Source organism: Mauremys mutica, chromosome 2 (assembly GCF_020497125.1).
Source record: "Mauremys mutica isolate MM-2020 ecotype Southern chromosome 2, ASM2049712v1, whole genome shotgun sequence".
Classification (NCBI taxonomy): domain Eukaryota; kingdom Metazoa; phylum Chordata; order Testudines; family Geoemydidae; genus Mauremys; species Mauremys mutica.
The window spans coordinates 124,083,194-124,109,209 of NC_059073.1; the positions used below are offsets into that span (position 1 = coordinate 124,083,194).

General features: G+C 40.9%; 1 protein-coding gene across 1 annotated transcript in view; it reads left to right on the forward strand.

The window, feature by feature from the left end:
- Positions 1-1,553: 1,553 nt before the first annotated feature.
- Positions 1,554-26,016, forward strand: part of VPS4B (vacuolar protein sorting 4 homolog B) — a 43,082-nt gene continuing 18,619 nt past the window's right edge. The window contains exons 1-9 of the mRNA XM_045006854.1: positions 1,554-1,738; positions 7,462-7,573; positions 10,958-11,108; positions 13,242-13,309; positions 17,989-18,108; positions 18,630-18,786; positions 20,799-20,947; positions 21,135-21,216; positions 23,738-23,957. Of these exons, the coding sequence (XP_044862789.1) occupies positions 1,715-1,738; positions 7,462-7,573; positions 10,958-11,108; positions 13,242-13,309; positions 17,989-18,108; positions 18,630-18,786; positions 20,799-20,947; positions 21,135-21,216; positions 23,738-23,957 (1,083 nt within the window). The 5' untranslated portion in view covers positions 1,554-1,714. The remainder of the gene's footprint in view (positions 1,739-7,461; positions 7,574-10,957; positions 11,109-13,241; positions 13,310-17,988; positions 18,109-18,629; positions 18,787-20,798; positions 20,948-21,134; positions 21,217-23,737; positions 23,958-26,016) is intronic.

Below are 26,016 nucleotides of genomic sequence, written 5' to 3' on the forward strand. Positions count from 1 at the left end.
AGGAGTTTCCTTAAATCAAAACTAATAGTGCACTAGCTGATAGACATGGGATTCTATGGCAAGAGTCTGGCAATCGTAATTTAAAATTAGTATAGATTCAAATAATTTAAAAATCAGCTGTGAAACCCTTATGTTTTTACTAAGTTCTCATGTGGATGCAAATCCCACTGAATTGAATGAGTTCTGCCTGAGTAAAAGTTTGAGGATTCAACCTCAGGTTCTCAAATAGTATTATACTGACTCAATACTTCATTTTTCACACCCTTCGATACTGACAATTTCTGCCCAAATTCACAGATAGACAAGGTGGATGAGGTAGTATTATTTACTGGACTAGCTTCTGGTTGCATGTAAAGATCAGAGGGCTATAGATGGTGAGACCACTGAGGATGTTTTGTTTCTTGCATTTGCTCAGGAAGTAGATGTCACTGTTAAGTTTTGCTTCTTCTTTCTTCATGTTGCGGCATTTCCATGTTAGATGGTAAGGTTCATTATCTCCAATGTTGTATGCAGTAGTAGTGTAGCCATGTCAGACCAAGGAAACACAGAGATCAGGTGTGTGAGGTAATATATTTTATTGGACCATAAAAGACATTACCTCAGTCACCTTGTCTCTGTAATATGTTGGGAGTGACACGGCTATAACCCTGCATAAAAATTCACATCTGACAGCATACTACAGAAGTACTGTCGCTAAGCCACAATTCCTCTGTCATATACAGAAAAGCTTGTTTCCTTATGGGCTACTGAGACTGGGAGTTCAAAGAGGCAGTGGTCTAGCTTGGTCTCCATAGCCCAGATCCGCAAAGATATTTAGGCACCTGATTTCAATGGGAGTTGGGAACCTAAATACCTGTGGCGATGTGAGCCTCTCTTAGGATTGCCAGCCTTCCATACCTGTCCTGGAGTCGCCAATAATTAAATATTAATCTTTAATTGAAGATTATGTCATGTGATGAAACCTCCAGGAATACTCCATGGAAAATTGGCAACCCGAGCCTCTCTGTTTAGCAGGAACTTGGGAGTGCAGATGGGTCAGTTTTATTTCTGATCCATGAGCCTACACAAAAGCCTGAAGCACTAAGATTTCATAGCACCCACCACTGTGCTTGGCACTGCATGTCCAAACAGAAAACCCTGGGGCCAGCTTGGAAGTGGTTTACAGTCCAATTTTAAACATCGGGTGCCTATGGGGGGGGGGGGTCACAAAAGGTTCGAAAGAGTGGGACGCTCCCATTGCCCCAGCCACGGCTGTGCACGGCGCTGTGCGTGCAGCAGAAGTCACTCCCAAGGGCCCACATCCAGGCTATAGGCGACAAATAGGGAGGGGCGGACACTGGCAGGGCCATTCCTAGGCCCTTACGCGGGGGCCGTGAGGCGGCCGGCGCGCGCCCCTGATTGACAGGCAGGCAGCCGGCCCCGGCTGGGCGCTCCCGCGGCGGACGGGCAGCGGCCCGTGGCACGGGGGGCGGGGCTGCTCCTGCGCACAACGTCCCCCCGGCCCTTCCCACCGCCCCGCCCGCCTCCAGGCCCAGGGAGAGGCTGCGTGACGTCACGCGCAGTCACGCGGGCGCTGGGCGGGGGCGGAAGCGGAAGCGGAGCGGGGTCCCGGCGGCGTTTTGGACACGGAAGTAGCGCGGGGTCCGGGCAGTGGGTTCCGTAGCGGGGAGCAGCTCCAGAGACCGGACACCGCGCGGCAGCGGCGTCCCCCAGCATGGCCGCGACATCCAACCTGCAGGTGGGGACGGGCGGAGCCGGGGCCCCGCCCAGAGCGTCCTGCTGGCGGAGGGGGGGAAGCGAGGGGGTGTCTGGGCGGAGGGGGTGTCTGGGGTGGGGGAAGAGGAAGCGGGGGGCGGGGCATGGGGTGGGGGGAGGCGGGGTGGATGTCGAGCTGAGGGGAGCGGCCGTGGGGGGGGGGTGTCCGGCCCCTGGGTGCTGGAGCTTCCATAGTGTCCTGTGTCTTGAGGTTCGTCTCGAGTCCGATAAAAAACGCGGGGGAGAGGGGGGGACGATCTTCATCCAGCCAACATCTGTTAGAGCAGGGGTTCTCAAACTGGGGGTCGGGACCCCCCAGGGGTCCGCAAGGTTAGTACAGGGGGGGGTCGTGAGCTGTCACCCTCCACCCCAAACCCTGCTTTGCCTCCAGCATTTATAATGGTGTTAAATATATAAAAAGGTGTTTTTAATGTATAAGGTGGGGGGAGTGTTACACTCAGAGGCTTGCTGTGTGAAAGGGTCACCAGTACAAAAGTCTGAGAACCCCTGTGTTAAAGCATCTCTTGTCCTGTCTACATTAAGACTTTAAAATACCTTGGTTTATTTGTTTTAAAAATACACCCTCCATCAGAGTTTAAACAGATTGTCAAAAGCCGAGATAATATGTCTGCTCTGGTTGGGGGGTTTATCCCCTCTGTCCATTTTCCATTAGTGTCCTGGTTCAGTGGCTATGTACACTGATGTTCACTGTCATCTCGTACCATACTCCCATGGGTAGCACATAGATTTATTTACCTACTCACTTTTCAATTAAGTCTTAAGTTGTTTCTGATAACTTCTAGAAGCATATATCCCACATGCTACCATATATTTGAGGTTGGAGTAGGAGAGATCTGTAATTGTTAATATCTTCTCTGCGCTGTTGGCTGCAGTCACTTTTTTATTTGATTTTATTTATTTTTGCACTATGCTTCCTTTCTCCTTGTCTTCTCACAAAAGTAGTACTGGTATTGTTAAAGTGGTAACAAACACTCTTATAACTGCTTTCATGCTAGATCAGTTATAAAGGTGCTTTTGGTTTTAAAAAAAAATCACACCTGTAACTGAAATAGTTACACTGTGACAAAACTGGCTGCAGATCAGGCCCTAGGTTCTCTCCTATCTTCTCCTCTGCGGCGGCCCCCCCCCCCCCCCCCCCCCCCGCCACATACTTTTTTTTTTCTGATTCACTATTATTTGTATTATCATAGCATTTAAGAGAATATTTTGTAGATGCCTTCCTTGCCACAATGAAATTGATGTTGTGTAATCTCTAGCAGTCTAACATGATGTTTCTGTATTATTTTCTTGTGTTTATAAAAGGGGAGGCATAGGCCCCTTGTCAGAGTTTCAGGCTAATTTAAGTGGGTTTCAGAAGTGGCCAATGAAATGTGTAGATTTTTGTTTGTAGGAGCAGGACAGGAATGTAACACAACCTCCTCTCTTGCTGGGAGTCTGCTTTAACATCTTTTCACATACCCCCCAGAATGGAAGATTTTGCTCATGGTTTTAATGAGATAAGGATTCAAAATTTTTCTCACACCTGTTGGCTCACCATTTAAAAGATCTCCCTTTTGAAACAAGCTCCTAATCTTCCTAAAACCAAAAGGTTTGACTCCAGTGCCTTTGAGTCAAAACCAAGCCAAACAATAAGGATACTGTGCTACTTATCTTCTGATCCCTACTGGTGCTGCTGCTGTGTATCCGCTTTGTTTTGTCTGATATGTTAGAGAGAGCCCAAATCCTGACATGGATGTATTCACAAGAGACCAAGGACAAGTGCATACTATATTTGAAACTGCTAGAAACAGCCTTGTTGCTGAGTTTCCATGATCAGTGTGATTGCATTGTTAGTACAGTTAGCAGAGGAAATAACTGTGTATGAGAGGACTGAATATAGTAACATTTACTATATAGGTGTATAGTTACTCTAAGTAAATTGTTAGCGGTTAAGTGGCCACATTTTTATATTGGTGTGAGCCAAATAAAATCAAATTCTAAATACTTAGTTAGAAATGTAAAATCATCCAATAATCTGTTCCCTTTCTCCATGCACAAATATAACTGTAGCTGTTAGGAAATCTGGAAAGGACAAAAAAAATGCCCTTTTATACAACTTTCTAATGTTTGAAGGCCACTTCCTCCTTGTTAGGAATTCAGTCCTTGTTTGCCCTTTTTTCCTGGAAGACACTCTTGAGATACTAAGGATATGAAACTGGATTAATTGAGGAGTAATTACTGTCATTCAGACTGTTTACAACTTTTTGAGGTTTTGTACTGAAAGAGCTTCCAGTCTACAACTGAGTCCTCCAAGATAGATTTCCAGCAAATTTCTTACTGGGGGAGATTTTCAAAAGCAAATCTCCCCCTTTTGTTTCTGAAGTAAAAACACAAATAGGGAAGAAAAGTAAAAAGTGCCTGAAAAGTTTTTCATACATAAAGAATGGCACAAAACCGTACTTCTTTCCCACTTCACTTACCTTTTTATAAGAGGTGAGAACCACATTCAGAATCTTTGAAATACAGAATTGTTGCTACTTAAGAGTTATGTTTACTTGAACTCTAAACTTGTGGTTATAAATATTTGGCACTGCTACCTTACATCTTTTTTCCCCAGAACTAATCTCAAATCATAATGCAGGTTTTATCTGTTATTTGTATTGAAGTGGCTCATGTGGCTCAATCATGTTGGAGCCTCACTAAAAGATTTTTAGTAACGGTTGATTTTGATAACTTAAAAATTTCTCAGGATACACTATGAAGATAAAATAAATTTTAGAATGATGTGGATTCTCCATACATCTTTTCAATTATCATAAGAGATCTCTTATAAAAATTTGGAAGCGCTGGATTAACACTCCAGTAATAACTATAGCTTAGTATAGAGGAACACTTTCTGGTTTATGTACTACAGATATATATTGAAGGTACACTGTTGACTTACTCTATATGAGTACAACACTCAGCACAAAGAGGTTCTGACCTAGTTACCCTCTAGGTCAGACTGCAATATAAATACTAATAAAAATACTTCTAAATTGACTTAGATTTCAAGTTGTAGGCAGTGTTGTTGTAGCCATGTTGGTTTCAAGTTAGCTGTAGAAGTACTGTAGACAGATACTGATTGTTGCCCAATGCAAAAATATTTTTTACTGCTAATATCTGTTCAGATGAAGACATGAATTTGTGGTTTGTTGCTGTATCTACAATTCTCTATTAGATTATTTGTTCAGCTCATTTAAAAGTAAGGTGCTTTTTTATTTTCACAACTTTTGTATTTTAATAGGGAGATCTTGTACTAGGGCACCCTAATAGAATAGATTTTAAACTCATTCTGTATTCTGCCAAACTACATTAAAAGAAAATAAGATCCTGATCCTGAAAAGACTTATGCACATTCTTAGCTTTGCTACTGTGATAAGCACATAAGTCTTTGCAGGAAAAGGGCCTAAAAGTTGCACCAGTAAGCTCTTACAGCCAAATTCTCCAAACGCTTAAATGTGAGTTAATTTTTATTCAAGCAGGTAGTGACATTTATATTAATGGATGACTTGTATGAATAAAGTTTACTCATGCATGTTTGTAGAATCCAGCCCTCCTTAACTTTGATATTTCTTTGGTAAGGTTGTATGTGCAACCTTGATTCTGCTCCTTATGAACATACTATCATATGCACACAGTATTTCTCAAATTATATTTTATAATTTTAAGTATGTATGTATGGCATCTTATATAAATGACTTATGGAGTGCATTTCTGTGAAAGATCTACGAGGAAGTGAGATGGGTGGAGTCCTCCATCATTGACTGCACACCTGGCAAGAGGCATTTTACTTAGCTGTAGACAATACTGTGAATATGTAATAAACTGTCTTGCAACACATGCACAAGGGAAGCAGAGTTATGGTAGTGCATGCAACTTCAGCTTTGGCATTTCATTACTTAAGAGCTTACCTGTGTAACTAACATTAATTTACAATAGACTTTTTAATTGATTTTTGCTCTTTAAACAGGAAAAGATCTAGATGCCACTAGAATGCCCCTAACTCATGCACCTTAAAAAGTTCATAGGAGAGTCCTTCTCCTAGATCCTCAGGAGTTGCACTCTTTCCTTTTTATTGTGTCACTGTTGCATTTAGTGCAAACTCTGCAAAGTGTACATGAAATTGATGAATGGCTTGGTACACCCTTAATAGATTAAGAGAATAGCTTTGTCACAATCTCAGCACGTGCCAGTTTACTATTATTTCTAATGTTGCTTTTAAATGTTTAACTGCAAAACCTTAAATTGTGTTCATGTGAAGCATGACTTTGCAGAACACTGAAAAGTTCTTCTCAGTAAGAACTATGCTTGTCAGATTTCTTGTTTCTACCCCAGCTATGTCAGCATTAGAGCATTTTAAAAGGTTGCATTCATTCTTAATAAAAGGAAATGTTTTTTCATGTTTTGAGACAAGTGAATTGTTTTAGCTCAGACTAAAAAAATAGGAATGTACTCCAATCAGATCTTAATATTAGGTTCTTAGGTCAAACTTCCTCAAGCAACAGGCAGTTGAAAACTGATTTAGAGTAGAAATGCTTCAGTGGCTTTAACTCTGTGTCACTACTGTTCCACCTAGAATATATTGTTTAAATAAATTGACATAACATTTTGTTTCATTTGGCGGTTACATTTTGTGTGTGCGGTTGTTTTTTTTTAATCACATTTGTAATATATCCAGACTTGGGAACTCGGGTCACTTTGGCTCTGTGTCCACACTGATCTCAGGCAGCTCTCTCACAAAGCTTTATGTCCATGATATTTCCCAAGTCCACTCTGAAGTCAGTCCTTCTCCCTGAGATACCCAACAGCAGTTGCTCCAACTTAAGGCCCTGGTTCTACAGTGAGCAAGAAGTGCATGAAGGAGTCCTATGTGGAGCTTATTACATGAGCATGGCCTAAGTTACTACAATTTGTATTTTACATGCAAACATTTGTTTGGCATACAAAAGAAAACAGCACAGAATAAAAAAATAAATCAGCTAAAACTCATTTAGACTTACCATTACAGAAAGCATAATTCTACTTAGTCACATGATATAGTTAAGCAAAATAAAAATCTTGGTAAGACCTGTATCATGCAGCTGTTGCCAGGATCCTTGAGTTTTTTCTCCTTAGTATGTTTTCTTTCATTTGGTAATGGAAGATTACACTCAATTCAATGCACAATAGTTTTATTCAATCTGCAGTAGAACTGTTTTTTGGTATTACATATAAATTTAACATTTCTACGAATAATTGTACCTCTGGTATTGTTTTGGGTTAATTACTCCCTCTGGTATTTACAAGAAGACTGGTTGCATATTACCAGTGAAGATGAGCATGAGTTCCTTTGCATATGTATTCAGTGAGTTTTATTTCAATACTTCTAGAAATAGGTCTCATTACCACAAAATGAAAAGAGATCCCATTTCCTGGCAGATTAGTTACATAATATTCACAATTTAATAATATTTTAGCAATTTTTAATTATCCTATGTTCAGGGCTGTACAAGGACAGTCCCAATGAATTTATAATCAATTACCTTCAACTTGTTCGCATAGTTTTGTAAAGGTGAGGCATCAGCTTTCAGTGCAACAGCTTAAATTATCACTCTGATGTTGTAGTACTCTTGCATAATAGTTGTCATTTTAATCACTTCACTTTTTTTTTTTTTTGCTTTACAGAAAGCAATAGATCTTGCTAGCAAGGCAGCACAAGAAGACAAAGCAGGAAACTACGAGGAAGCACTCCGCTTGTACCAACATGCTGTGCAGTATTTTCTCCATGTTGTTAAATGTAAGACTTGGTATATTAGCTAGCTATTTGCTGCAGTTTTTTAAAAGCTAAATTATATAAAGTTACAGCAGTCTACCTGATAGAACCAAAATGCAAAATATTCACCATGTTAAGCATCAATTAGTATTTTGGCTAAAGATACTAAATCTCTCAAACAGTCAAATGAGAGTTGCCAGCTATACTTTTATTTAAGGGCACATATGTGTGTCTTCCTCTTCTATGCACATGCTCTCCAATTGCTCCAATCTTGTAAATAGTCCACTTCGTTGCTATTTAGAAAGGAATCCTGCTACAAATGCAAGATTTCTTCAGAAAGTTCCAAGGTGACTGCAGTGTAGGGTGGACCAGTAGAGGGTGGGAAGGGTTAAGTATTTCCTTTTTATGTAGGGAAAGTCAGGTGGTATCTGGAAAGCCAGTCTTTGTGTAGTGACCCCACAGAAGTTACTGTCTTTTGCTGGTGAAACAATTTCTCTATCAGATTCAAGCTGCTTATGCTTATCTTAAAGGTTCTGCACAAATGAACATATGTAGTTTAGGCCGATACGTATGCTCTCATTTTTCTTCTGCTAATACCTTGTCTACAGTTCCCTTTACATCCTTCCTTCACTGTTGTCTTCATGCTTCCTTCTCTGTTGCCTCTTATGCCTGAATTCTTGCTCTTGTCTTTGATGTGCAAGGAAATGCCTTTCTTAAGTTAAATTCCACCTTAGAATGTGTTATTTCTGCCAAGCCTACCAATGCAAACTCACTCCATGTTAGATGTACTGTCACATTTTCAGTAATTCCCTTTGATCATTCAGGGCAGTTTGTGTGCGGGTTTTGTCTGTCTTTTGTGTCTATAAATTATGCTCTGTGGGGCGAAAGAATGTATCTTCTGCAATGCTGGGCACACTTTTGGGACTTAATACATAGAGTAAAGTGTGCATGTCTCTTGTTGTGTAGCCTGAAATGCTTTTTAATAGATTAGAGACCAGGAGGACAATAATAACTATTAATGTGCCATCTAAGGTTGACACGGTAGGTGAGGTACAGTAACTCCTCACTTAGTCGTCCTAGTTAATATTGTTTCATTGTTACGTTGCTGATCAATTAGGGAACATGCTCATTTAAAGTTGTGTAATGCTCCCTTCTAACGTAGTTTGGCAGCCGCCTGCTTTGTCTACTGCTTGCAGGAAGAGCAGCCCATTGCAGCTAGCTGTTGGGGGCTTGGAACGAGGAGGGTGGACTGGCAGCCCCCTATCAGCTCCCCTAAGTTCCCTGTGTAGCAGCTGCCTGCAGTTTAGTGGTGTCCCTCCCCCCACTGCTATGTGCTGCTCCTGCCCTCTGCCTTGGAGCTGCTCCCCGAGACTCCTGCTTGCTGTGCAGAGAGGAGAGAAAGAAGAGGGGGGCTAATGTCAGGGTGTCCCCCTCCTCCCTGCTTCTGCACCCCGCTTACCCCATCTTCCATAGAGCAGGGGGGACAGACCAGGACTCAAGACAGAGGGAGCTTGCATCAGCTGCCCTCTCAGCAAGCTGATCTAATTAACAAGGCAGTGTACTTAAGGGAAATGCGCATATCTCCCTCCATTCCTGCTGCCTTGTGTAGAGAGACGGTTAACCCTTGAGGGCTCAGCCAATTGCTAGTTTATCATTTAGCAGTAAGGGAAATATCCCGCCCTCTGACTCCTTCACCTCCACCAAGCTTCACAATCATCATCACTGTGTACCAGTATTAAATTGTTTAAAACTTATACTCTGCATGTGCGTGTGTGTGTATATGTGTGTGTGTGTGTGTGTATTTATATTTTATTATATATAAATAAATAAAAAATACAGTCTTTTGTCTGAAAAAAATTTCCCTGGAACCTAACCCCCTCATTTACATAATTCTTATGGGGAAATTGGATTCGCTTAACATTGTTTCGCTTAAAGTCGCATTTTTCAGGAACATAACTATAACGTTAAGTGAGGAGTTACTGTAATATCTTTTACTGGACCAGCTTCTGTTGGTGAGAGAGACAAGCTTTCGAGCTTACACAGAGCAAAGGTTGGTCAGATTTTATGCCCATCTCCCTTTCAATGTGAATGACAACTTTTTTTAAGAAACTGGAAGATTGCAGAGGGGGTTGAGAACATACATTGTAAATAAACAAAAACCACTGCTCAACACTAGCGATCTCTTAAACTACTGCCCAGTAACATCCATTTTTTAAGCAAGCTAATCAAGAAGCTATCCATCTACCAGTGTCCTTGATCCTTCTCAATCAATCAGGCTTTAGATCACGTAATGATGCAGAGATGTACTCCTGGCTTGCTTACAAGAAGCTTTGAGATGAACAGAACTACCCTGAAATGGCTTGGATCCTTTCATACCTTTCACACCAAATCCATAATCTTGTCATAGTCAACTGATCCTGTACTTCTAAAGCCCCCACCTGTGGAATCCTACAAGGCTCAGTCACTTTCAACTATATTATTCAACATCTGCCTGAAGCTTTTGGGAGATCTGGTAGGTTAACATTAGACAATGCACAGTGCAACATCTCGTGTACTTTTGCTGTTAAGAGTACCATCAACTTCAATACCTGGGTGAAATCAGCGCCTGAAATGAAAGCATCTTGCTACAGTTGAACCCAGGTAAAACTGAGGTGATTTTGGTAGGAAGAAGGAAGGCCTTTGAAGAACTGGCTGCCTCCTAACACTTCTCCATTATCAGATGCATTTTCCCTCAGTTCTGTCTGTAACCCTGTCCTTTAATCTCAGTGCTGTTGGATAATTGTATACTTATGGGATCCAAAACACCCACAACTGGCCCTAAAGTTGCACCCCATCCTATCAGTACAAACCTGGTTATAGTGACCGCCACACTTGTGCTCTGCAGGCTTGATTATTGCAGCTCATAACTAGGAGTGAAGCCACACGCTTTGAAAAAGCTCCACCTGATACAAACCACAGTACCCCATCTGCTTAGCAACACAAATCACAATGAACGTATCACCATGGAGCTCTGCTCTTTGCATTGGCTTCCCATTCAATAGAGAGTCCAGTTCAAAGTGTATCTTAAGCAAAAACCTGTTAGCTTAATCAAGTTTTCTCTCCTACAGGCGAAAGAAAGAGCTCTCTTGAAATAGTTGGCTGTTGCTCAGATAATATGGTGGATATTGGCAATATAAGCATCTAAATGCCTCTTGAAGCATTCACTAAGCACATAATGGATTCTTGCAGGTCGGAGGTTTTCAATTGACTTTTTCTTCATTGAGACCGGAGAAACTACTACATACTAATTTCTTACGTAATCTATTAAATTTAGTATTAAACTTGGGACAGAATTATTACCCTTTTCTGTTTGATTTATATGGTTCTTTGGCTTCCAGTAAAGCATAACCATTTTTTCAATTTTTTTAGATGAAGCACAGGGTGATAAAGCAAAACAAAGTATCAGAACGAAGTGTACAGAATATCTGGACAGAGCGGAAAAACTGAAGGAATATCTGAAAAAGAAAGAGAAAGCTCCAGCAAAGCCAGTGAAAGAGTCTGGTCCATCCGATGAAAAAGGGTATGTTTTTTGGAGACGGTAAAGCAAAATGCAATATTTTTCATGTTCCAAACTCAGCTGAAACTAAAGTTAAATATTTGAAAGAACATTTTAAGTAAGTTTAATGCGTGTGAAATGTATCAGATGAGCAGTACTGAAGTACAATAACTAACCAAACAATATGGACAGCGTGCATACTAATACTACAAGCTTTCCTATGTTTCTTTACCAATAGGCCTTAGCCCTACCATGGAAGATCCACTTGCAGTAACTCTCATGCTAGTAAATTAACTCATGTCTAGCAGGTCATTAGCCTTCCTGCTGGATGACAACTGTGGTGGCCTATGATATGGACACCTACCTACTTAAAATCTAGATCTTCAGAGCATCAGTGACTAGATTTAAACCACTGATAACTTAGGCCAATTTTGAACATGTGCTCAAGAGGTCAAAGCTCTATATCACGTTCCCAATCCATTGCACCATCTAGTCATAGTTCTGTTCACCCAATTCTTGTTATTGGCAACAGTAATTGTTGGACATCTAGATAATTACATTTATACCTAATATTTTATTTCTTCGTTGAAACGTAAAACTGCAGTAAAATTTAAGTGATTCGCAGGGAAAACTCTCCTCGTTTATGGCTCGTAATCGATCTAAGAGAGGGTTTAAAGTTGTACTTGACTCGGATTGGTAACTAAATTCAGTTTGCACATTGCAGTATATCATGTGAAAATCAGTTACTGTCACTTCTCCCTTATCGGAATCCAGGGATCTTTATTTTTTCTGCAGAAGTTGATGGCCTCAGGGGACCCTAATGCAGCAGACAGTGTAGTGCTCTGCTTCAGATGCCTAATGTTTTCAATACTTGCAGGAAAAAAAAGTCTCCTGAACACTGATGGTGGTAATCTTATTTTCAGTGTTATTTTTTAAGTCTTCTAAATGGACTGATACCATGTTCAGTTATTAAACTGTTTGCAAGATAGACAAGGTTGGTGAGGTAATATCTTTTATTGGACCAACTTCTGTTGACGAAAGAGACAAGCCTTCGAGCCACACAGAGCTCTTCTTCAGGTTTGGGCATCACAGCTAAATGCAAGGCGGAACAGATTGTTTAGCATAAGTAATTAGCACATGTTCTAAGGGACCATATTAGGTAGAGTAGCCCATTAATATCTCACAGTCATAAGACAAAAAGAGGGATTAGTGGGTTACAGATTGTTGTAATTAGCCATAAATCCAGTGTTTCTGTTCTGTCCATGATTTTTGGTGTCTAGCAGTGTTATGAATTTAAGCTCCCAGGGTCATCTTTTGAAAATGTGCGGGTTTCCTTTGAGAATGAGGACTGATAAGTTAGACCTAGTGATTGCTTTGTTCACTACAACTATACTGCATACAGTTTATTTGCCAAGCTTTCTAGTTTTTTTTCAGTGAATGTAGCTTGTCCCTGGAACTCTGAATACACACATGCCAGAACCCCTTTCTTGCTATAGTACTGGTCAGTTGAGCAACAGTTGATTTGGGTTTTTTTTGTTTTATAAAAGCTCAGAGCTGCACCATGTTCCACATGCTTATTATGATGGCTGTAAGATTGTGCATATGGCATGCCCTCTATGCTGCATTTTTGCAAACCATGGAAACATAGCACTAGCTGGATCTGACCAGTAACTCAAGTTGCTGCTCCAGACATATAGAGGATTGCTTAGATCTGCCTGCACTGAAAAAAGGACAATTGTACCTGTAATAAATCTAATTTAAAAACAGCAAAAGTGGAATTTAGGCCATAAATATTTTCTAAAAATCATGGAAACATTAAAAATGCCGTAGGAAAACTTATTAAAATGTACTTCATTTCAATTGTCAAAAATATTTTAAAGAAGAAATCACATTTTATATGAAGCTTAGGATGACACTACTTGGCTTTATATTTTTATCATGTGATTTTTAAAAATAAAATGACCTCATTCAACAGGGCTGTTGGGCCCTCAAAGAATCTACAGAATTCTGTTATAAAACGTAAAAAACATGTTTCCCTGAATATCTCTACCAAAATGATGGAAGGTGTGAGGTAGATTATAGTTTCCATTTACAAAATTGTTTAAGACAGGTGGCTTTCTTTGTAGTTGAGCATCTTATTACTTGTGTCTGAATTAGGACTGACAGTGATGGGGAAGGAGAGTCTGATGATCCTGAAAAAAAGAAACTGCAAAATCAACTTCAAGGTAGTTCTGAAACTTCTTTTTTTTAAAGAAATCATTGTATCAAGTGGCTTGTTAACCAACAGATCAAAATTGCCTAATTTTATTTTTTGTCTATAAAAGAGCTGTGGATTGACTTGCCACAGAGCATTTAAATGCAATAGAAATTCCTCTGTACATTCACTATAAACTAATCTTTTGGATAGTCTGGATTTTATTAAATTGTGTATCATAATTCCTGTCTATGTCGATCCCCATTCTAACATGCGACTGAATTACTGCATGCACCTGAAGAGAACACTGATCCAAAGGGGAAAAGCTCCTTGAGGCCAAATGAATATTTATAGTTTTATCATTAGTACCTAGAGACTCAGATCATGGTAGTCATCGCACAAGCACTTAGTGATCAGAAAGATCAAGGATCAGTAAATTAAGTCTTTCAGCTATTCTTTATCTATTTAGATTATAAGCTTGTTGGGGCAGGGACTGTCTCATACTAACAGTTTTCTCCCAGCCACTTAATCCATGCTCCCCACCATAAGGGGAAATGTTTTGATTTTTGTTTGGCCAGAATATAGTCTCTACTTTTCTTCTCCTTCCTGTTCAAGTTTCCCTTGCTTCTCAAACTTTTATGTAAAGGACAGTGTTTTACCTATGTATTTCTTGGTGTTTGTTCAGCTAATAGTCCCGTTGTTGACATTCTTCTCTCCCTTTCTCTTGGCATGCTCTGCCCACTGCCTATCTGGGAGAGGAGGGGATAGTGATTTGGGGTTTCTCCTCTTATCTCAGCACATCATTCTTGGTTGGCTGAGATTAGTCTTCTATATTTTGAAATCAAGCTTCAGGTCAGTGATTCAGTATAGCAGAAAACAGTAGCTTTGTACACAGTGGAAAAAAGATTTGGCTTTTCTGTGTAGCTAATTAAGAGCATTCCAGCTGAATTATGTATTATTGAAGAAATTCATTGGCAGAGAAAAATTAATGTTAAAGAACCAGTGACCTTGACACTGATCTTTCCTAATCCACATATTTTGTCATGTTCTGATCATCACTTTCACTTTAGCATTCAGATTTCCTGTAATCAACATGTTATCGGTTCCTGCAGCTGACTGTAACATTCTTCAGAGTATTTATCGTTGTGTAGTATAGCTGTTGGTCAGATTTAATAATGTAGTCTGCCCCAAAGGATCTTTGTGTATTGATTATAGGTTTTCCATTCATACGTACTACTAAATCTCTGTCTGTGTTTATATAACCACTGGTAGTCTGTTGTGATTCAAGGCACTTTATAATAATCTGAAGTAGAACATTCAGTATGCTGTTTGATATTTCTTTGGCCCCGGATGGTGTGGAGTGCTCCCAGGGCATTTTGAATATGGAAAAAAAAATACATGTGGATAATGAGTGTTTCAGAGTTTGAAATTATATTTTTCCATACTGACGTGAGTCGTGATTCTCTTTGAAGGGTTTAATCCATTTTGGTCATTCAAGACTGTAATCCACTGTGTGGTACTATTATTGTGACCAAATCAGATAAATTTGTTTCTAAATGACTTAGTGAATCTTGTAAAACTATGATCCATGACTACTTATTAATCTTTCCATGTACCCCGGGCCTATTTTACATTTTAGCAGTGTGACTCTTTTAAATGTGCTGAGTAGGTTTAATATCATTTCATGCAGTGCTAGACCCTTCTGATCCCTTCCCCCCCCCCTCCCTTCCCCCCCCCAACACTTTAAGCACTCAGTTCACAATGGAATAGTCTAGCACAGACTTAATTTTAATTCCTGGCAGTTGGCCTCTTGGTCCATTTGCACAGTATTTGTTGTTTCTTCTCCTGTATAGTCCTTACGCTGTGGAAGAATTTATACTCTGAAGCAGGTGAAAGCTAAGAGATTCTGAGGGTCCCAAACATGTAAGAAGGACCCACAGAGTTTCATGGCAGGTCAGTTCTGTGAAATTCCTGAGCTTGGTTAGAAAAACTAAAAGCTCTTCTGAGCAGTCTTTTGTTCTGTGGGAACTCTAGATTTGTCTGCTCTTAAATTGTGATCTGGAGGTGGGAGTACTGCCACCAGGGAGTCTTGCAAGAGCTTCCAGATTGTGCCCTTGTGGAGCACATAGACATGAAGAGCTTGAACTGCCCCCCTTTCCTGTGGAAATGCTTGAACTCTGAGAGGCTGTATGGTGTTTTGGGAGACCATTTTTTTCCTTTTTGAAATAGCTTTATTTGCTTGCACCTCTTTTGCTTATAATAGAATATCCTATTTTCCTGCAAATGGGAAGCTCTGATTCCTAGCTTTATTTCATGTAGGGTTTTCAGCAGCAGTGGACAATTGCTTACCTTGGAAGTTTTCTGCAGCTGTCTTTTTACTGTTTTCTTGTGGCTGTTTGTCCTTAACTGTTTTTGGACAATCTACTTCACAGAGGGCTGGTCCACACTAAGAAGCGGGGTCGAACTAGGGTACGCAAATTCAGCTACGTGAATAGTGTAGCTGAATTCGAAGTACCCTAGTTCGAACTACTCACCCGATCAGACGCCGCGGAATCGAAGTCCGCGGCGCCAAGGTCGACTCCGCCACCGCCTTTTGCAGTGGTGGAGTACCGGAGTTCGAACTATCGCGTCCAGATTAGACGCGATAGTTCGAACTCCGAGAAGTCGAACTCACTGCGTCGACCCGGCTCGTAAGTGTAGACTAGCCCAGAGAGTCTGGATATTCTTCCAGATCAAACTGATCCCCAAAAGTGTCTGCTACAGCAACTGCTCTGAATAGCTTTGTCTTTCATTGATGAGAATTTCATATGTTTGATACTTCCAAATCTCTAACAACTTTTGTGGAAAAGGTGTATCCCTCTGCCATCTGTCACAAGGTGGAATCCTCTATATCCTTTTTGTTCCATAAAGCTACCCTTTCAGCTGCAGTGTTTATTTTTCCTATTGAACCTGCAGATTGGAAAACTGAAGTGTCTGAGACTCTCTTTACAACAGCTATCAGGTCCTTCATACTTCCATTTACTCAGTCGTCTTGGTAAAAACTCTTTTTAGAAGGCTCTCAGGAACCTTTTGAAATATATTCCCCAGGAGTTCTCCTTAGGCAAAATATTTTGCCTATCTTGTGACCCTGCTCTGGATAAGTTGAGCCTCTTTGCCAGAAATGTCAGTTATTAATGAGAAAAAATAGGAAAACTAATATAACTTCCAAATCCAGTGTTGTTAGATTACTCTTCAATGGTGCACAATTATTTGTAGCTGCCCTACATAAAGAGGTTTATGAATCTAAGAAGAATTTCTCTTTTGTGTTTTTTCTGTTTGTTTTTGAGCTTAACAAACATCAGATCCTCTCACCTAAAAGATTTTATATATAGTTTCAAGAACTACTTTACCCAATTTACAACTAAGTATCATGCTCTTTTAATACCCTTTTACATACAGATCCAATCCCATTTATAATCTCATTATGGAACAGAGGTTTTATTTATATTTTAAAATTTTGAGAGAAAATGACTGCAGGATGCTTGAGATTGCTGCCTGGGGTTTATTAGTATTTTATACCCTTGCCCACTGCAGATGGAGTTTCAGTTCCAGCCCACATGAATGTAATTATTTCAAGAAACTGGATATCTCAAACAGACACTTCTGTATTGACTCCCACAAAATAAGAGGTGATTTTGTTGGAGTCAATACAGAAGTCTTGTGTTTTGAGGATTCTTTTCAATTGTTTTGTTGCTCCAAAAATTTGTGGACTTGAGACCTATTTCAGATTTTATGGTTTTCACCAAACTAACAAAAGAACCCAGTTAGTTCACACCATTGGCTAGGCCATTTCTCTAAACTCTTATCTCGACTCTTGGGTATCCTTCAAATTGCTAATCTTCATGTTCACCGACCAGTGTTGCCACAGGTATTGCCTATTAGCTTTGCTCTCTTATCTGTGTTAGTGGGTGTTTACCAGGATCCAAGATGTAATAGCAATATGACTTAGCAAATCTGGGCATTGTCATCAATATACAGACTGGCTGGTAGCAGTGAAGTTCTGTCTTTAGGTCACTTAAGTGGAAAGCCCCACTTAGAGGCCTTTGGGACTCACTGTTTCCTGATCAGTCCATTTCATCCTTCGAGAGAGGCCAGGCCCCAATATACTCTTACATACATAGACCTCAAAGTGCTTTACAAAGAAGGCTTTATATCTTACAGATGAGAACGCTGAGGCCCAGAGAGGTGAAGTGACTTGCCCACAGTCACCCAGTAGGCACAGCCAGGAATAAAGCCCATGTCTGAGTCGTCCCAGTCAAGTGATCTGTCCCCTGGGCCACACTGCTTTACATAAGGGCTATCCATTTTATTTTAAATAGAAGCCTAAATTCTGCAGAAACTACTGGAGCTGATTTAGAGGACTATAGCAGACAATGCCCATTTACACACAACCAAATGATGTTAGAGCAGTGTTCTGCTAGGAAACTCATACTTGCTGGCCAAATCATGGTCTAACTCTAGTTAGCCACAACAGAACTTGAACCCTGCTTAAGTATGGTGGTTAAAAATTGTTGAAATCTGTACATGCTGCAGTTTGTTCATGGAAGCCATGCTGGAATTGACGAGCAGCAGTTCATATGTGAACAGGGTCCAAGATTTTAATTCTTTGACAACAGAGGCTCTTTGGAAAGGAATATACCTTCCTAGTTTATCTGGTCTCTTATTTTATAGGTGCCATTGTTATGGAGCGACCAAATATAAAGTGGAGTGATGTTGCTGGTCTTGAAGGAGCCAAAGAAGCACTTAAAGAGGCAGTGATATTGCCCATTAAATTTCCTCATCTATTTACAGGTGAAATAAATTTAATATACTTTCTTGGTCCTAATGGTTACAGTTTGGGGGAGAGGCGTGGCTGGCGAGGTGGGAGAAGTATTTTACACTGTCATCGTGGTGACCTATGTCTAGGTGTCCTCTAAGAGCTTCTATTCCATAGTCTGGTGGGATGTGTATGCTGAAATGGTGGGAGCAGTTGGGGAATTGTATTGGGAGAAAGGAGAGGTTGGTTCAAGAACAATGGTAACTCTAAATACAGCGATGTTATAAGCTGTATTTCTCTTACACATTTGCTAACTTTGGAAAACTGATGATTGGTATAGTTTATTAATAAAGCGACAAATTATATATGAATCTAAATGATGTAAATACAACAGATACCAACTTCTTTCAACTGCAAAAGTGAATAAATATATAAACAATTTCACAAGCTTGGATGAGGATTCATTTTTCTACTAAGTTCTATACCAAACTGATCCTTGTATCAAAATTCTTCAGGCAAGTCCTTTTCTTTTTTTTTTTAAATATAACTCTCTTAGGAAAGAGAACACCTTGGAGAGGAATTCTTCTGTTTGGGCCACCAGGAACAGGAAAATCTTACTTGGCAAAAGCTGTGGCAACAGAAGCCAACAACTCTACATTCTTCTCAATATCCTCCTCCGACCTTGTCTCAAAATGGTTAGGAGAGAGTGAAAAGTAAGTAGCTCAGTTGATTTTTTTTTTTTATTTTTTTTTTAATATACCAAATGGTTTTATTTGGTTCTGAAACACTGCAATCCACTGTCTTCTGAGGTTCAGGAATGTAATCACTACTATTTTCTTTTTTCAAATATTTGTGCAACTTCATGATGCTTTCAAAAGTAGGTAAAATTTGAGATACTTTGTATACTAGAGCTGGCCCAAAACTCAGAATTTCAGGTTTTAGAAAAATTTCAGTGTTTTGAAATTTCCCATGAATGGGAAATTTTAAAAAAAAAATTTTTTGCTTTGGAAATGTCAAAATGTAGTGTTTTTGTAATGAAATATTTTCCCAGAGATCACTGGCAGCTCCTGAGTGAACACACATTCTTGTCCAGTTCACTCTGGAGCTGCTGGGGATTAAGGGATCGGCAGCTCCTGGGCAGCCTGCCATGTGGGCTGCCTGACTTCACAGCCTGGGGAGCCAGATGCCCCAAGAGTCTTCCAAGCTCTTGGCTCAACGGCCGGGAACCTGGTAGCCCTGAGAGCACTGGCTCGAGCCCTGGCTCTCAGAGCTTCCATGCTACAGGGCTGAGCCCTAATTAGATCCAGGGCTCCCTAGGCGGGGGGGGCAGTCCACAGGATGGGGCTGCAGACTTGAACCCAGGGTCCCCCAGCAGTCTGCCAGTCAGGTTCCTGCCAGTCATTTGATGAAAGTTTTGTAAAAACCCAAACTTTTCCTGAAACATCTCAGCTTCACAAACCAGCATTTTTCTTGGAAAATTTCTGGCAGTCTGTATTATATATGTCTCATTAAAATAAACCAAAAAAGGACAGGAAACTTGGTTTTAGTCCCACATCAGCCTTGACTCTCTCTTCTACAGCTGTGCATGAAGAGAGGGTCTTCACTATATGTGGTCCTTGGTGTGGATCTTTTATTATAAGGATCATTTTTCTCCTTCCTGTCTTGTAACAGAACTTGGGTGATTTATTAAAAGTGACCTTCGGAGGAGAAAAATGGTAAATATTGGCCAACTATTTCTGCTTCTTTAAAGTGTACAAACAAAGCCTGAAGGGCTTACAGGGGAAAAGCTCTTTAAATAATTTTTTTTTTAAAAAGGACAAAGAAATGTAGGTATTCCCCATCTTGTTTTTCCAGGAAGAATTCATAGATGATGGAAGAACTTGCAAGATTATCACACCAGAAATGCCAAGAAAGTTAAATCTGAGAGGAAAAGTGACTTTCATTTACTGTTAAAAATGCACAAATTTTAGACACTTTAAATATTCCTATAATTCATATCAGTTGAGTCAGGGTTACTGGTGGTGATGGAAAAGCAGGAAAGATATAAAAACCCCAGGTTGACTTTTATTTTGCAATTAGAAAACATTTTTTTCCACTCGAAAACAGAACAAATTTGAGAGACAGACCTGGTATCTGACACCATTTTTAGTCACTTTTCAGAGCTTTACCTGAGACTTCTCTGTTTTAAATTATTGGCATCAACTTTTATATTAATCAGTTTTTTTCCTGAACAAATAAATATGAACATGTGTAAGATCTCGGGCATATCAACCCTTCTGGCTACTTCCTTCACCTAAAGAGAACTAATGAGCTACCAGATACAGTATTTACAGAAGTCATTATTCAGTATTACTCCTTACAAAGTCTCATGAGCTGGTTAGATTACATTTAATATGTAACAGAACAATAAGTCTGTTTCTTTGTGTTCTGCTCAGCTTGTAAAGGACCAAAAGCAAACATGAACAGATCTTTCACTAGCTAGAACGTGACTGAAGCACTATACTTTATAGTCCTCATTTCCCTCCAGCATTGCCAGATGACTTGGATTAGAGTGAAGCACCATTTACAGAGCTAAAGAACTTTGCCTCTTGAGGATCCTCAACTGCTTACTTAAAATCATGATTATGAACCTTGATTCCTTATCCTGTGGTAAGCTTGATATGATGCAGTATAATAATATTGACTTGCTGTCTTCTCATCGAAGATAACTTAATTTTTTTTCTAGATTAGTGAAAAACTTATTCCAGCTTGCCAGAGAAAACAAACCTTCCATTATCTTCATTGATGAGATAGATTCTCTGTGTGGATCAAGAAGTGAGAATGAAAGTGAGGCTGCTAGACGAATTAAAACAGAATTCCTAGTTCAGATGCAAGGTAAGATTAATGGCTTTAAGGAACAGTTAATTAAAGCAAATAATATCAGTTTTGGCTTGTTTGGTACTCAGTTTGGATAAGATTACTGAAGAGAATTTGTAGTTTTTCAAGATGAACCTTTCAAGATGTTTTAAAATGCTTTTTTAAAAAGTGTTTACATTATTAAATATTACCTGTTCTGGTGTAGGGGTTGGTGTAGACAATGAAGGAATCTTGGTTTTGGGAGCTACAAACATACCCTGGGTTCTGGATTCTGCTATCAGGAGAAGGTAACTTATAACAAAAACATGTATTGTCCTGTAAAATATGCAACTTCACACTGTACAGCACAAAGTGTTAGGTTTTTTTTTTTCAATTCACTAGTGATTAGGTGGTGGCTTAATCTGTGAATGTTTGAAAATACTATCCTGCTTTTACTACCTTGTATGGGAGACCTGAATATCTGTACACTGGAAAACTCTCCAGTTCTTTTACAGTAGATCCTGAATGTGTGGGCAGGAGGTCCTGTGGTCACTTTAAATAATACCAATCAGGCCAGTGTTTGGTTGCATGCAATATGTGCTGGTGCCATGTAGGTCTCTGCCCCTTTATCTCCCTCTTCTCACATACGCAGAGTTCTGAGTTTACCTCAGTTGAAAACACCTACTCAGTCTAGTCCTGAGGTTTTCTTGAGCAAAGAATGGTAATTATGCTGAAGTGGATTCAATAGAGAAGCTAATTTTCTGGTCTGTGTCAGTATGGTAAAGAGCTGGTGCATGGACTTGTTGCACTACCTACCCCCTAGCTCAGTGGTTTTCAAACTGCGAGTCGTAACCCAGTACTGGGTCGCGGAATGTAAGGCACTGGGTTGCAGTGGCTCTGGTCAGCACCGCTGACCGGGCCATTAAAAGTCCCACTGCCTAGTTAAGGTAGGCTAGTCCCTACGTGTTTTGACCCTGCGCTGCACCACGGAAGCAGCCAGCAGCAGGTCCAGCTCCTAGATGGGGGGGCGGAACAGGCCACGGGGCTCTGCGCATTGCCCCCACCCCAAGCACCGGCTCTGCACTCCCATTGGCCAGGAACCGGCTAATGGGAGCTGGGGGGGGGAGGGGCAAGGGAAGGCCGTGCCTGTGGGCGAGAGCCACGCGGAGGCGCTTGCATGCCTCCGCCTGGGAGCCGGACTTGCTGCTAGCTGCTTCAGGAGTCAGTGCAGTCCACAATGCCAGGACAGGGAGGAAGCCTGCCTTAGCATCCCCGTTGTGCCGCTAACCGGGAGCCGCCCAAGGTAACCGCATGCCCCAGCTCGGAGCCCCCTCCTGCACTCCAAACCCCTCATTCCCAGCCCCACACCAGAGCCTGCATTTCCAGCCCAGAGCCCTGACCCCATCCCACACCTCAACCACTTACCCCAAACTCTGAGCCATTCCAAACCCAGAGTCCCCTCCTTCACCCCAAACACCTCATTCCCAGCTCCGTTGGGTCATGGGCATGAACAATTTTCTTCAGCTGGGTCACCAGAAAAAAAGTTTGAAAACCACTGCCCTAGCTAATATTTTGTATGCATTCATTTTGGGGAAATAATCCTAGCAGTCTAAGAACAATAGTCACTGTGCTTATCAGGGAGAACTGCAATTCTAAAAACCTCCTAGTAATATATCGGGAAGAGGCTTGATCAAGGTACTAAAATTTTTAGCGGAGTCTCACTGAACATGCCCTGATGTTACATTTCAGTTGATTAACTTAAGTTTACAAAGCTATTGTAAATAAAGAGACATTATTAATAGAGGGTGTTCAAGGTGTTCAGCCATACTTTGGTTAATGGAGCAAAAAAACTGTTTTGACACTCCATACCTCAAAAATATCGAAGGGATTTTTGTCCCTCGAGCTCCTTCTAGAAACAAAGTCTGTCAGCTGTGACTAAGGGTTTGTCTACATGGAGATTGTGTTCAACAAACCAGGGTGTAAATCTACAGCTTACTAACTGGCAGTGTAGACCCTACTACCATGCATTATGGGCGCATCTACTCTACAGGCGAGGGGTGTGATTCCCCTGCTTGTGTACACATGCTCTCACCAAGCTGGTGCGAGTATAAACAGCAGCATAGCCATGGTAGCATGGGTAGCAGCAGCAGAGGCACAGCTTAGCTGTGCTGAGGACTTACCCTACAGTTTCAGGTGGAGTACATACACTGCATGGCTAAGCTGTGCCTCCACTGCCACTACCCATGCTATCATGGCTATACTGCTGTTTATAGTCAGGCCAGCTTGATGAGAGCTAGTGCAGATATGCATACATGAGCAGGGGAATCATATCTGTGCCGTGTAGCTGAAGCCTAAAAGTTACATAATATGCTTTAATGTACTGCTGTTTCAAACACAGTGGAACTACTTCTGCATGGTAGCTGGGTCAATGTGACCAGTTAGTGTGTGGCAAGCTAGTGCACTATAGATTGACACCCCTACTTGTCATGCACTAAATCTCCATGTAGACATGCCGCAAGCATGGGATAATTTCAAACCCAAGGGAAGATTTCTCAGTCATGAAAAGGAAGAAATGGGGTTATAATATTCTGAACGTAATTTTAATTAGTGTTTGCCACTATGAATATTACAGTACTTTTTTAGCAGACATATAAAATAAACAGTGCTAATGTTCCACACTCACTTCACGCGCACACACATTCTTAAAGCTATAATGCTCAGATTGCTTCCTTATTCTTTCTAGTTCCATTAGACCATTTTTTGATTTGCATAAACTGCTTTCCATCAAGAACCTGCAAGAATCAGTGTCTGTGGCTTTTTTTAATTAAGGTTTGAGAAGCGTATTTATATTCCTTTGCCTGAGGACCATGGTAGGACTGCTATGTTTAAGCTTCACCTTGGAAGCACCCCAAACAGCCTGACAGAATCAGACTATCGAGAGCTTGGAAAGAGAACTGATGGCTATTCTGGTGCTGACATCAGCATCATTGTTCGCGATGCACTGATGCAGCCTGTTAGGAAAGTGCAATCAGCCACTCACTTTAAGAAAGTAAGTATATAAAAATAATAATAATAATAATAAGTAGCGGAATTTCCAACTCCTAGTTTCTAGCGTTCAAATCTCCTTTTTTTTTTTTTTGAGATTTCTGGAAATTGAGCTTTTAATTTGTGGTTGGTTAATGTTACTTGTATGTGAATTTTCATATGCTTTTAATCTATGAAAAGAAAGTACATGCTAGGACAAAGAGCTTTTCTCTTAGCTCTGTTTCAGAGAACTGGTCTGAGCACGGTACAGGAGTCTGTAACTTGTATTCCTGGCTCTGACAAATTTCTTCTGAATGCTGCTTAAAGGGACACCATCAACTTTGAAATCATCCACTTAAAACCACGTTAAAAGTAGCTAACTTCAGGTGTAAAACTTCCCTGAGCTCTGTGAAAATTGGCAAAGGCTTTTATATTTGCACTTTCCTATTGTATTTCTCTTTCCTGTTGCTAAAGAAAAACCTATACAGATGGCAATTGCTTATACATAAGCACTGAAAAATCTGCAAAGAAAATAAACAGGAAAAAATAAAGGCTTTTCTCCATCTTTAAGCTCTCCCAATCTTAGTGGTGAGTTGGGACAATAATGGGTAAAAATATTTTTGAGTGACTTTTTTTAAGTTGATGGTGTCACCTGAGCTCTCTGAGCAGGGATTGTATGTCACTATTTGGACAACACCTAACATCTTGTGGGTTACTGTCTCAGCACTTAACATGCAGCGGTACAATGAATATTGTATATAGTCTTGCAGGGATTTCTATATCAAATACAGTCCATTTTTAAATGATTTTTCTAACTGGACTTGCAAGCTCAGCTTGAGCTGAAAGTCGGCTGGGTTCTTTCAATCTCACAATGCTACCAAATTCTACAGGCCAAATTAGGTCTGTTACATCTCTGCAACTCCTCTGCCATCAGAGTTTTCCCAAGTGATTGGGACTTGGTAACTAATTCTGTTGATGCACAAAATGGAATAGACTTCAGCTTGCCTGCCTAGCTTGGTTGTGCAGTGCTAAAAGGAATTAAAAAGCCTTAAAAAAATCTTTTTGTCAGTATACTCAGAACTATACTTCTGCATATACACTAGAAGCAGATATATTGAGTAAGCTAGTGCTGTTCTTTCTATAAAATCCCTTTTCAGGGTCGAACCATACTTAAATTATTATTTATGTTTCTGCTACAAGTTTTGTTTTGTGGCTGTTAAGTTTCTGGTAGATGTAATTTATATAAGCTTCTCTGCACAGGTGCATATGTTCGCTTCCTTTAGCAAAAGTAAAATCTCATTTAACATTTGTTTGCTTTTGAAAACAGTGTTTTCTGGGAGAAGCAGGAAAACTATACCTGTTCTCAAGATGGTGAAGGAATGGGGTTTCATTTGACTTATATTTGATAGCAGTTCTGGCACTCTTTAGAGGGTCATAGGGTGACCAGACATCCCTTTTTAAAGAGTCCTGTATTTAAGCCCTCCAGCAGGCGTTCCAACTTTTTCTTAAAAACGGGCCAATTATCCCATATTTTATGTTGTTCCCCCCCCACTCCCTCCCCCGAATCAATACTGGTGGGTCCTGCTGCTGGCCAGATCCCTGCTCGCCAGCCACCTGCCCACCAGAGGTGAGTGGGAGGGTCCAGTGGCCGATAATGGCGGGGGGGTGCAAGGTTGGTGGTGGGACAAAGCCACAGCGTGCAAGGCTAGCTGCTCCCCCTGCTGGTCTGTCAGTGCAGCCCCCGCTGTGTGCCAGCTCTCTGCCAACATGGTCCCGCCTCCCATCCTGTTTCTGTCTGGCACTGGCTGTGCGCTCCGGTGGCTGGTGAGTACAGGCAGACTATGGCCAGTTGTGTCGCCTCTGCTGACCACCCATTGGTCCTTTACGTGCTCCCCCTCTCGCCGTCCTCTCCCTGCTTTGCCCCTTCACCCCCAACCCCGTTGCTCCTCCATATCCACCCCCAACGGGGCATGTCCTCCCAGCGCTGTGCAGAAACCCCCTGGTCGGAGTGCTCAGCTCACTGACAGCCTGGCCGGCAGGCTCCTTCCTCCCCCCCCCCGACTCTGGCTGGGCTGGCACCCTGG